General features: G+C 51.5%; 1 protein-coding gene across 1 annotated transcript in view; it reads right to left on the bottom strand.

Annotated features, from left to right (window-relative positions):
* Positions 1–2,882: 2,882 nt before the first annotated feature.
* The window catches only part of LOC309978908 (matrix-remodeling-associated protein 5-like), a gene marked incomplete at both ends in the record, with an annotated part of 28,189 nt that continues 18,710 nt past the window's right edge, over positions 2,883–12,361 (bottom strand). Inside the window, 2 exons of the mRNA XM_082865577.1 lie at positions 2,883–4,791; positions 8,970–9,870. Of these exons, the coding sequence (XP_082721703.1) occupies positions 2,883–4,791; positions 8,970–9,870 (2,810 nt within the window). The remainder of the gene's footprint in view (positions 4,792–8,969; positions 9,871–12,361) is intronic.

The raw sequence follows: 12,361 nt of genomic DNA on the forward strand, positions 1-12,361 counted from the left end.
CTTAACCTTACATGAACCCAGAATGATGGGACAGTGAGATGCTTTACCATGTTTTTCTAGGTGACGTGTATGTAGCAGCCTATGTCTTGGTTTCTGTACCATCCTGGGTCTCATTTTCTGAGGCAGTCAGTCCAAATGAGTCTGTTCCTAAAATGCCTTGCTGCATTTATTTCTCTAGCACAGTGGTTTCCAACCAGGAGTGATTCTGCAACTCAGAGGGCATCTGGCAACGTCTGGAGACATTTTTGGTTGTCCAGCTGGGGGAGAGGAGGGTGGAATGTGATATTGGCACGTAGTGGGTGGAAGCCACGTCCCACAGTGAAGGACGGTCCCCACCATGGAGGGTGACTCAGTCCCAGAAAGAGTGATGAGACTGCCTTCGCATGAGAGACTCAATCTGTTGGTCTCTCTCTCTGTCTCTCTCCACGCGCCTATCCATCCATCCATTTGTCATCTACCTTCCCTATCTATATATCTATCATCTATCTAATCTATCGTCACCACCATCATCATCTAGCTATTATCTATCTACTATCTACTGATGTATCTATCAGTCACCTATCTACCTATCATCATCTATGTATCATGTATGTCATGTATCTGTCTACAATCTATCTTCATCATCTAGCTATTATCTATCTACTATATATTTATGTATCAATCATCTCCATCCATTCATCCACATATATATCATCTACTTATCTCTATCATCTATCTCATGTATCTTATCTATCATCTATTGTCTACCTATCAATCATATCATCTATATTTATGTACATAGCTATCAATCATCTATCCATCCATCCACACACCTATTTATCTCATCTATCATTCATCTGTCTTATTTATCATATCATCTACCTATTTTCTTCCTATCTATCTATCTATCAAATTGTATCTAGATCTACGGTGGTGGTTCTCAACTAAGGGTGATGAGGGGACATTGAAAATATCCGGAGCCATTCTTTGATTGTCAGCGCTGGAGGGGAGGATGCTAGTGGCATCTCGTAGATACAGCCTACAGATGCCATTAAAAACGCTACAGTGCACAGGCCAGCCCTCACCCCAGAAAATGATCCAGCCCCAAATGTCTGTAGTGCTAGTGTTGAGAAACCCTGTCCTGGATGAAGGGTTTGTCTATGGAGGATGAACTCTTCAAGCAGGATGTGTTTCCTACACATCAGGGTACCCTGATGCCCATCCCGGTACCTGGCACACCCCAAGGGGCTGTGTAGTTACCCTTAAGCAAATAAATGGATTCATGAGCGAGACAGTGTCTGTGCTTCCCACAGTCTTGAAAAGCCAAGCTCTCTTTCCCTTCAGTGACTGCCACTCTTTCCAGATTGGCAGCACGGACAAAAGTCACATGCTTCCCCAATATTTATCTTGCATTTGCTTTTTTCCTTCCTCTCGCGGGAAGCCAAAGAGTGCATATTTGAGGAATACTGCTATAGGCACCCGAGATGTCTCCTCCCTAAAGAAAACTGGCTGCAGGACTGCTGTGGCGCTCTTTCTTCAGTCTCAAGTAATCCTGATTCACACTGGAGCTGGTCCCACCTTACCTTCCTGTCAGAGACTCGGCTGGAGCTGCCACCTTGGACTTAGTTTCCTTGCTGGTGAAATACTCACAGAGAAGAGAATAATTCCAACGTGGTGGATAAAAGCAGTTTTTCAACCAATCTGATCTAAGCGCAGACTCACTTGAAGTGGCTTTTGCCCTTGAAAATATCACTGTCATGACTGCCTGGTTCTTTGGAAAATATTATTTTATTATCCAATGTACATTATTTTGACCTTAAAAATACAGCAAAGCAGTCGTGGAAGTAACAGATCTATTTTTCGAGGACACAAATTGACAGGAGGAAAGATATTTCTGGGCTCCTCTGGAAGGCTCTGGGTTTATTCCGTGCGGTCACAACTTCGCTCTGTCCTCCCTCTCCTGTCGTCTCCCCGGTCCCGCACGGCTCTCTCCGGATACATTTTATTATCAACAGGGAAATCCAATATCTCAGCATCCCCTACCGGAGGGTCGCTGGGAAAGGTAATATAACAGTGGTTTATGAATTTGAAGGAAGTCGGGAAGGAAACTGGTTTTAATTGCATTTCCGTGCCTGCTCTAATGTATACAAACCTTGTAAAGACCAATAATTTATTATTTTTAATGAGACAGAAAGGACGTCTTTCTCTTTCTACTCTCATCGTCTGATTAGAAAGAAAAATATATATATATATATAAAAAACACTATATAAAAAGTGAGTTCCAGGGAGAAAGCGTCCTCTCCTATAAAATGGGAGCTGTACTGTAGGACACTTGTACGTGAGATGCAAACAAGCAAGCCCTCTGGTTGTCAGCCCCCGTCGGGCACACGGCAGTTCTGAAGTGACAGAGGAGTAACGGAAAGACGGACACGCATTCTAGAACGTTCTATCATGTTAAAACGGCAGCGGGTTAACTAGGTAATGCATCTTCCACGGGGGTAGCAAGGCACTGTGAACCTCTACAGCTCCTTTGCAGTGAATGCTCCTTAGATATCCTACAGACGCCCGTTCGAGCATCAGGATGGTACCAGCAACGCAGAATTTGTAATTTGCGCCCAAGTCCTGTGAAACGGAAGGCAAGCGCATATAGCATCCTGTAAACATGAAAGGAAGTCCCCCAGAGAGGCCGACACCTGCTTCCCGTGTCTGCATTGCTTCCTTTCGTCAACGAGCACAGGTCAAGGTCGACAGTGGGCCTCGAACCCAAGCCGGAGGGGGCCACCGTGCCCCGGGACAAATCCTTTTAGAGCCCTGACTCTCCGGCCCCGGCTGTGAACCCAAAGGAGGCTTTGTTCTAACTTCGGAAGCAGCGGCCGTGGAGTCCAGGGTGTGCTCCTGGGGTTTCAGTAGACGTGGACGTAGGTTGTTTTTGAGTCACGGCCCAGGAGGTTTTTGGCGGTGCACTTGTAGAAGCCCGCGTCCCTCTGGGTGGCCTGTTGGATGATTAACGACCCCTGTGGGTGAAGAAACCTGTTCCCGTAGAGACGGGGCTGCGTCCCCGCGGTCAGGTGCGATTTGTCCGGCAGCTCCCAGCTTATCTCGGCTTTGGGAATGCCCACGGCCAAGCAGTTCATCTTCACGGTGCTCCCGGGCCGGGTGTAGATGACAGGTGTGGGTTCACTGGTGATCCGGGGAGGATAGGCAATCACAATCACCGGGACGTTCACGACGGAGGGTCCGTACTCCGTGTCCGCCTTGCACACGTAGGTGCCCCTGTCGAAGACGGACGCGTCGCGCACGGTGAGGGTACCGTTTTCCCAAAGGGTGAAGCGTCCTCGGACCTGGGGACCCTCCAACACCATGCCGTTGGGCAGCGTCCAGGAGGAGTGGGTCTGCCGGGCCCCCGGGAGGATGCAGGGCAGCTGCAGGGTCTCCCCGTTGATGATGCTGACCAGGTTGTGGTACTGGTTGCTCGTTTCGGGTTTCAGCCCCACCTTCAGAGACACCAGCCTCTCCGTGTAGCCCGCCAAGTTCCTGGCCACGCAGCGGTACGCCCCGGCGTCCACGGAGGAAAGGCCGCTGATGTGGAGCATCCCGTCGCCCTTGTGGTAGAACCTCTGCAGCTGGTGGCCGCTCTGCAGCTCCGTCCCGTTGGGAAGGACCCACAGCAGGGTGGGCGTCGGGGTCCCGGCTGCCGAGCAGTTGAGACTGATGGTGTGGCCGGCCATGGCGGTGATCTTCTCGCTGACCGGGTCGTGGAAGATGGGCTTCTCCACGGGCTCCAAGACCGTAAGTTGCACGATGAGTCTGGCTTCCCCGCCCTCGTTACGCCCAATGCACGCCAGCTGGACAGAGTCGCTCTTCCTCAGGCTCTTGATGTCCAGGGTACCGTTGCGATGGATGGTGATGCGGTTGCCATAGTAAGGGGCCGGCAGGACCACGCCCTCGGGAAAGGCCCACAGCACTCTCGGCGTGGGGATGCCTTCCGCCTTGCAGTCGATGAGTTTGCGACTCCCTCCCGGGGCAATCTCCCGCACCGTGGTGATGGCATTGGGGTGCCCGTTGATCTTGGGCGACTGGACGTTGACGTGAATCCAGACCGTCTTCCTGTCCTCCCCGGCGCTGTTCCTGACCACGCAGGTGTAGTTGCCGCTGTCCGAGCGCTGGGCTTTCTGGATAAGGAGAGTGCCGTCCTGATATATCTGGTACTTGTCGGAGGAGGTGGGGATCTGCCTGCTGGTTGGAGAAAGCCAGGTCACCCTGGGCGTGGGTTCCCCTTTGGCCTCACAAGCCACGGTGACCACGTCCCCGTAGGGGACCTGGACCACGGAGTACGTCTTATTCCGGATGACGGCGGGCTCGGTCACCACCTTGACGCGCACCCTCATCTCATCCTTGCCAACCTGATTTTCGGCAAAGCAGGTGTAGTCACCTTCCTCTCGCAACCCGACCTCGTTGAAGTAGAGGGTTCCGTTGTTGAAAACGACGTAGCGCTTGGTCCGTCCACCGCTGTCGTCGGACTGCATGAAAGAGTTGACCAGGCTGCCGTCCGGGAGGCCCCAGGAGATCTCGGGGTTGGGGAGCCCGGTGGCCATGCAGTCCACTTTGAGGTCGCCCCCGTAGAAGACCCTGTGGTCGTTCTCCTCCTTGTGCTGGATCTTGGCTGCTTTCATGACCACGTTTACCTTAAGCATGACGAAGTCATCGCCCACCTTATTCCGGGCGACGCACAGGTAATCCCCCGCATCTTTGTCCGTGACGGATTTCACCACCAGGGTCCCGTTGGCAAACGCCTTGATCCTGGTATCAAAGCTGACCGAGAGAAAGAAAACAGAATGAGATGTCAGTCTCCCGAACGCTGTCTCTCCCGGCTTGAGGTCACCGGAACGCAACAAAAACGTGTGGATCTCAGAACTCTGGGCGCACAGGGCTGCCGCTCAAAAACGTTGGATGGATTTTGCAGCCCGGAGGGGACGGCCATCCAAACGCAGAAGTGATTTATTTACCAGTTAAGAACTCCCCGGTGGAGCCTGACCTTTGGCTGGCCTGGCCTCTGATTCGAAGATGTGAAACGCAGTCTAAGACATCAGCCCGGTTTGTGTGGGCGTGTGTGGATCAAATATTTGCCTGTTGTCAGCGTGGAGCTTGTTGTAATGATAAAAGCAGATCAAATTCTAGCGTCCCGGACAGAATGAATGTGCATTAACCTTAGGAAGAGGTGACCTTTTTCCTAAAAGTTTTATAGACGATTTTTACTCTTGACAATTTTTATGATGTTGTATCCCATTATGAGGCAAACAGGCAGCAAACCAGCTACAGAATGGATCACGTAGTTGTGGTTATACCCAGAGTTTCGAGGCTACGACTGGATTCTTCAGAACTTGGTGCTATTGGTGTACAAGCTTCTTCCCTAGAATCTGTAACGAAAGCGTCATGACCCTCACCAGCTCGTACCCTCCTGCTGACTTTCCGTTTCTCCACGTGGCAGACCTAAACTCACACACTGCTGAGTTAGTATTCGAGAAAGAATTTTCAGTTTAAAAAGGCAACATGGAAAGAAAGACAGAAATATCTTCACTAGGCGTGTGACATTTTTATAAATATACATCGGTATGTCCTCCAGCAACGCAGAACTAATGTTTTGAATAGCGGGGCGAAGGGATTTGGGAGGTTCCTACTTTAAACGTGTCCAGATTGAAAATCTCAATTACTTATAATTCTGGCATCTGCAGGGAGAGCTTGACTATTATCCCTAAATATTTCCTGCACACTGTGTCATTCTAATAGCACGTCTGGAACCGTGTCACTGATTAAAAAAAGAGAAGTGTCTGCCTATGATGGAATTCAAGCCTGATTATTGTTCATCAAAGCACCTACCAACAAGGACCACGTCACGTGTTTTGTTGGCCATGAGCGAGAGTCCAGTCAACCTGAATCAGCAGGTCATTCGATAGGCGTGGAGCAGACAGAGGTATTTTAATGAGTCTTGGAGTTAGAATCCAAAAATGTATACAGTAGCACATGTCTGTAAACATTTAGAAACTCCTATAGCAGCAAATCCTAACCTTGGTCATTATCTGAATCAGCAGAGCGACTCTGAAAAAGATGCATGGCTACACATTACAGGAGACTTAGCTTCGAGACAGGAAAGTCCAGTATCCCTGTTTTACAACAGTCCCGGTGTGTAGGCAGGGCAAACAGCCCGTTCTTTTAAAAAACTCACATGGGCTGTTTCATTACACTTTTCGAAGAATGTCATTAGCCAGAAGCTAGGAATAATGAAGCTACAGAGACTGTGGCTTCTGATTTATAGCGAGATGCCAGTAGCATGGCCCCAGTGCACACCGGAACTACATTCTTTCCCTTCAGTGTTCAGTCAGCACTGCCTCAGCCTCGCCAGTGTCGATGGAAAACAACCCTCTGCGTGGCAGGACACCGGCTCAGCTGGAAGATACTGCGGGGAAAATCGGGTATGTGGTATTCTGGATCGACGGTGCAGGGCTCACTAGGCACCACCCAGCCATCTGGAGTTAAAATACGGCGACCTGGCCCTTCTCCTGCGCTGGAAGGAGACTGGGCAGACCAGACACAGCTGCGCAGAGCCTTGGGCGCTGCTTTGGGTCACGTCCCAGGGAGGAACCCGCGCCGAGGTGGGTTCCTGTCTGAGCTGCCAGGCTGTGTGGGCTGGAGACGCACCACAAGCCAGGGGGTTTCCAACATGACGCCACTGATGTGTCTTTGCTTCCTGTTGCCAATCACTGTCTCTTTCCTCTGCATCTTGAAACACTTATTAAAGAGACAGTGGCTTTGGGGAGCTACCTCAGGGTTTCTCAGCCTCGGCACTACTGATATCAGGGGCTGGATGACCCTCCGTGGTGAGGCGTCCTGTGCAAGGTGGGGTTTCGAGCGGCCTCCCGGGTCTCCACCAATCAAAGAGTATCAACCCTTCCCCACGAGCTGTGACAACTGAAAACGTGTCCAGACATGGATGAGTGCAGCCTGGTAGACAGAACCGTCTAGTTGAGAACCACTTCCATAGATAGACAGGTGACAGACAGAGGGTTAGAGATAGAGAAAGATCACAGAAGAGATAAATGACAAACGAAATTGAGCTATTTGTAATGAGGTGGATAGACCTAGAGTCTGTCATACAGAGTGAAGTAAGTCAGAAAGAGAGAGACAAATACCATATGCTAACACATATATATGGAATTTAAGAAAAAAAATGTCATGAAAAACCTAGGGGTGAAACAGGAATAAAGACACAGACTTACTAGAGAATGGACTTGAGGATACGGGGAGGGGGAAGGGTAAACGGTGACAAAGCGAGAGAGAGGCATGGACATATATACACTACCAAACGTAAGGTAGATAGCTAGTGGGAAGCAGCCGTATAGCACAGGGAGATCAGCTCGGTGCTTTGTGACCGCCTGGAGGGGTGGGATAGGGAGGGTGGGAGGGAGGGAGACGCAAGCGGGAAGAGATATGGGAACATATGTATATATATAACTGATTCATTTTGTTGTGAAGCTGAAACTAACATACCATTGTAAAGCAATTTTACTCCAATAAAGATGTTAAAATGAAAAAAAAAAAGAGATAAATGACAGATGATATACAGAGAATACATGATAGAGACAGATGGAAAGATACTATAGAGATAAATAATACATATCAGATAGGTGATGACAGACAGATAAAAATAAATGATAGACAGATAGACACAGATGAGAGAGAGGTAAGATGGATGGCTAGGTAGGTAGATAGAGCTAGAGACAGATGAAGATAGATGATAAGATAAATGACAGATGATATATAGAGATACATAGAATAGATGACAGGCAGATGCAAAGATACTAGATAAACGATAGATATCAGACAGGTGATGTTAGATATATAAAAATAGATGATTGGTAAATAGGTAAAGGGTTTGAGCTAGATATGGAAAGGTGAGGGATGCCAGATAGATACATAGAATAGAGGATAGACAGGCAGATGGAAAGGTACTAGATAGATAAACGATAGATATCAGATAGGTGATGACAGATAAAAATAAATGATAGACAGATAAATAGATAGATGATAGCTTTCCTTGCTAAGACAGCATTTCTCAGCGTCAGCACTACTGATATTTGGGGCTAGACGACTCTCTGACGTGGGGCTGTGCTGTGCACTGTGCCCTCTGGTCTGTACACACCACGTGCCAGTAGCATCCCCTCCTTGTTCCCCAAGTCTCATCAACCAAAAATGTCTCCAAACATGGCTCAGTGTCCCCGGGGGACAAAATCCCGCTTGGTTGAGACCCACTGCTCTAGAGTCATACATCTGCGAATTGAAGACGGGGCAGGGCAAGGTGCTTTTTTCCCTAGCCAAGATGAACTCTTAGAATTGCAGATGTGCTACCTTTGTGCTGCCATTTGCCTTTAATTTCTTTGTTTTATCTCCTTTCCTTCTATTGCTAACACATTTCGAGATACGATCTGAAGCTCCGATGTGTTTTGTTGAGATCAGAATAAGACAAGAAATTGTTTTATCTAATTATTTAAATACAGTTAAAACTACAGAGCATGAAAACAAAAGCTATTGCTTTATCTTTCTTTGGAGGCGGGGAGTAGAAAAGCAGGGCTAAGGGCTAGGTGTTTACTCTGCATCTCAACTGATAAAAGACAAGATTGGGACTTCCCTGGCGGTCTAGTGGTCAACACTCTGCGCTCCCAGTGCCGGGGGCAAGGGTTCGATCCCCGGGCGGGGGAAGGAAGATCCCACATGCCGCCCCGCGCGGGAAACAAAGAAAGAAGACAAGATTGCATCGTGTGAGAAAGAAATGCCCCCCACCCGGCCCACACAGGAAGCAACATCTGCGCGTCAGCACTGCCGACAAGGAGTCATTCCTTTTTCTGCCCGACCCCATGAGGAGGTTTCCCCAGCACCCAGAGGGGAGACAGGCTCAGGAGCCCCGGGACTGCTGGCGAGGCAGGAGCGCCACGTACCTGAAGAGCGCGTCTATCATCCTCTTGGACGGCAGCCTCCAGAGGATGCGCGGCCAGGGGTCACCGGAGGCGCTGCAGTCCAGCCGGAGGGTCCCCCCGTAGCGGACGTCGGTCCTCTGCGGGGAGGTGCCCGTGATGCGCGCGTTGGCGGCGGCGCGCTGCACGGTGAGCTGCACGGTCCTGCGCGCCGAGCCCACCAGGTTGGCGGCCACGCACTCGTAGCGTCCGCTGTCCTTGGGCGCCAGGTTGCGGATGTAGAGGGTCCCGTTGGGGAAGACGAAGAGGTTGTCGTGGATGAACTGCGAAGGGCGGATCTGCGTCCCGTCCCCCAGCGCCCAGCGCACGCTGGGAAGGGGCGCGGCCTTGGCGGTGCAGTGGATGTGAATGCTGAGGCCAGGGGGCAGCGAGATGTTCTCCAGCTCCTCCTGGTGGATGACGGGTGGGAGGGCCGCCACGTGCAGGCGGATGGCGAGGCTGTCCGCGCCGGCGGCGTTGCTGGCCACGCACTTGTACACGCCTCTGTCTGAGAAGGATGCCTCCTTGATGGACAGGGTCCGGTTTTCGTGCAGCGTGATCCTGCCCTCGACGGGGGAGACGGTCTGCCACACCCTCCTGTCGGGGAAGATCCAGGAGATCTGGGGAGCCGGGGTCCCCTTGGCCAGGCACTCCATGGCGATGGTGTCGCCCAGGTAGACGGTGACATCCTTGTAGTGGGCGGCTAGGATCTGGGGCTGCTGCACCGTGACCGACAGCAGGACCACCATCCTGTCTGCTCCGTGCAGGTTTGTGGCCGTGCACAGGTACTGGCCGCGGTCCTGCACCTGTACGTTTCGGATGACGAACGTGCCGTTCTTCAGGACTTCAAACCGCTGTACTCTGGTGTTGGGGGTCATGAGAGCTCCTGGAAACCAAAAACAGGCACCGTCAGGTTCAGTGCAAACACGGTCTTGCCAAAGGGACGAAACAAGGATTATGAGTTAATCTGATTCTCCTCTTTATGTCCAGACAGTGAAAGCAAAAAAAGACCCACCCCCCAGTGCCTCTGATGTTCGTCTTGGATGTTTCACTGATCCCCAGATCAGGGCATATGCCACCTTCAGGCCAAGGGAGCAGGCGTGGTTTTCAGAGAGGGTTCTGGAAGCCGCCAGAACCCGTCACGAACCCCAGGGTCTCCCCTTCATTTACTTTAGGTACTGGAGAGGCAGCCCCACTTCGCTCAGCCTCTGCCTCGCTGCGTGGACGCTGTCCTCCTGAGGTCCCCAGGTCGGCTGCAGGGATGCCCCAGGTTCTCAGTCACCGCCCGCCTCTGTCCGGCCAGGGTCCCGAGAGCGACACGGGGCTGGTCGTGCTGTGCCCCGTCTGGTTGAGTTGCAGGCTGACGCAGGCTTCCTGACGGTGCCTGACAGCCCCACTTCCACAGTCAGAGGGCACACACCCGTCCTTCTCCCCACTGCCTACACTCCCTGTATTTCATAGCCCATCTCTCAGGACTCTGCCACAGTCGGGGTCTGTAATAATCAAGAGTTTCTGATGTTTTGACGTGTTGGGGCCTTGCTGACCTTCCAGGGACGGCCAGTTCCTAGAGATATAGCAGAGGACCCCCCTTCCAAATGCAAACTCACCCATCCAGAGCCTGCCCCCCACTCCCTGCTCTGAGAGGTTCCCATACTCTGGGCCACCATCCACCTGCCCTCATCCCCCCAGGACAGGTACCAGACAACTAGGGCAGCCCGTGCACCCAGGACCTGCTGGAATTATTCACACCAGGCCGTCCTAACCCCGCTTACCCTGCCTCACCTGTTCCTTCCTGCGAAAATCACAGTGAAGGCTCTCGTCTGGTTTCCCCCTTTCCCTCTGCCTCCTGACCGACCCTGGTGCTTCCCCGTGTAACCCTGCTTGGTGTGCTGTGCCCCTTCCCCTTGGCAACCGTGAGCGACCAAGTGTCTCTTCAGTGGCAGTCATCTCCTGAGCTGTTAGCCTCGCCTTCCCTGAATAATAACAAATCCTATATTGAAAGACTGGGAAAAGCCCCAGCAAACCCTGAGTTTCAATCCTCCCACCCTATCCCACGCCGCTCGGTTCCCGGGTCCATGCGCCCGTCAGTGGCTATTCATTTTAGTTTTGACAAACTCCTCTGCTTCTTTTCCTAGTAATTTTCTCTAAGCCGGGAGTCCTGCCTTTGCATGGAACCCTGGAACCCTGGACGCTGTCCCCAGCCCTAGTGCTGGGGATTCATGTCCTCGACCTCCTAAGTTACCTGAAACTTCCCACGACAAGGCTTTCCACCGTGCACGGGTACTGCAGGTGAGTCTTCCCAGCCCACCTGCTCATAGGGAAACAGGTGTTGGTTGACGACAGTATAACCTCCCTGCCTTCGAGGAGATGCAGGTCCTTCTGGTCTGGGTCCAAGCCCTCCTGGATGACAGGTGACTGTGGGCGTGGAAGGCCTCCTGCTGCCCCTCAACCACTTCCCCATTGAGGGATTTTATGATGCAGGGACCCCAAAGCGCTTGTCTATTTCACTGGGTTTCAGGTGGGAGGGAAGGCCCACTAAAACCGCTTGCAGATCACGATGGGCAGGTAGAAGGTGGCCTCCTATTAGCACTCGATGAGATGATTTGGTTTACAGGGTAGAAAAGGTTCAATACAATAAGAGACATCACGCAGCTCCAGGATCACAGAAAACAACGCTGGCTGGATGGGAGACTGTCTGGTTTGGGCATGAAATGCGGAAGAACTTTCTGAAAACTGGAGCTAGCTAACAAAGGAGAAGCCAGCAGTAGAAACAGATTCCTGGTCAGGTAGAGGAAGGTGCGTGACTGTCTAGGGAGGGGGCATGGTCCAGGGATGCTCTAAAATGGCACAGGGTACGGTAGACCCTAAGGATGAATGCAAATGGGATCTCCCAGGGGAGGAATACGCCTTCCTTCGAAGGCGCAGTCCTTCTAGAACGAAAACCCCGTGGTGTTCCCCATTTGCTATTTCAAGCAGGTTCCTTATGAGATCATTACGAAAGCGTTTGCTGTCAAATGCGGAGCTGATCAAAGATGCTGGTAATTTCCCCATATGCTCAGTGCTCTCTGCTCACCACTGGGGCACATCCAACATGTGTGAGATAAGCAGGGAATGTACAGTTCTCTCTAGTGATAGCAGCACTTGTCATTTCCTGGATTATCTCAATGGCAACCGAAGAAAACCCAACCCTCTGAACAGGATGCGAGCCTGACGGACTCAGCCATGTTGAGAGAGAAGGGAAGAGAAAGGGGAAAAGGGAGGTCCGTTCGTGGAGGCTGTAGGTCCTCCGCTATTACTTTCTTCCGTCTCCTAGAATCTCTTGCGCCATCGGGAAAGCCGACGGTCATTTTATGAAGCACAGTGGCCTTTGGGCACCC

Source organism: Leucopleurus acutus, assembly GCF_964270905.1.
Source record: "Leucopleurus acutus genome assembly, chromosome: Y".
NCBI lineage: Eukaryota > Metazoa > Chordata > Mammalia > Artiodactyla > Delphinidae > Leucopleurus > Leucopleurus acutus.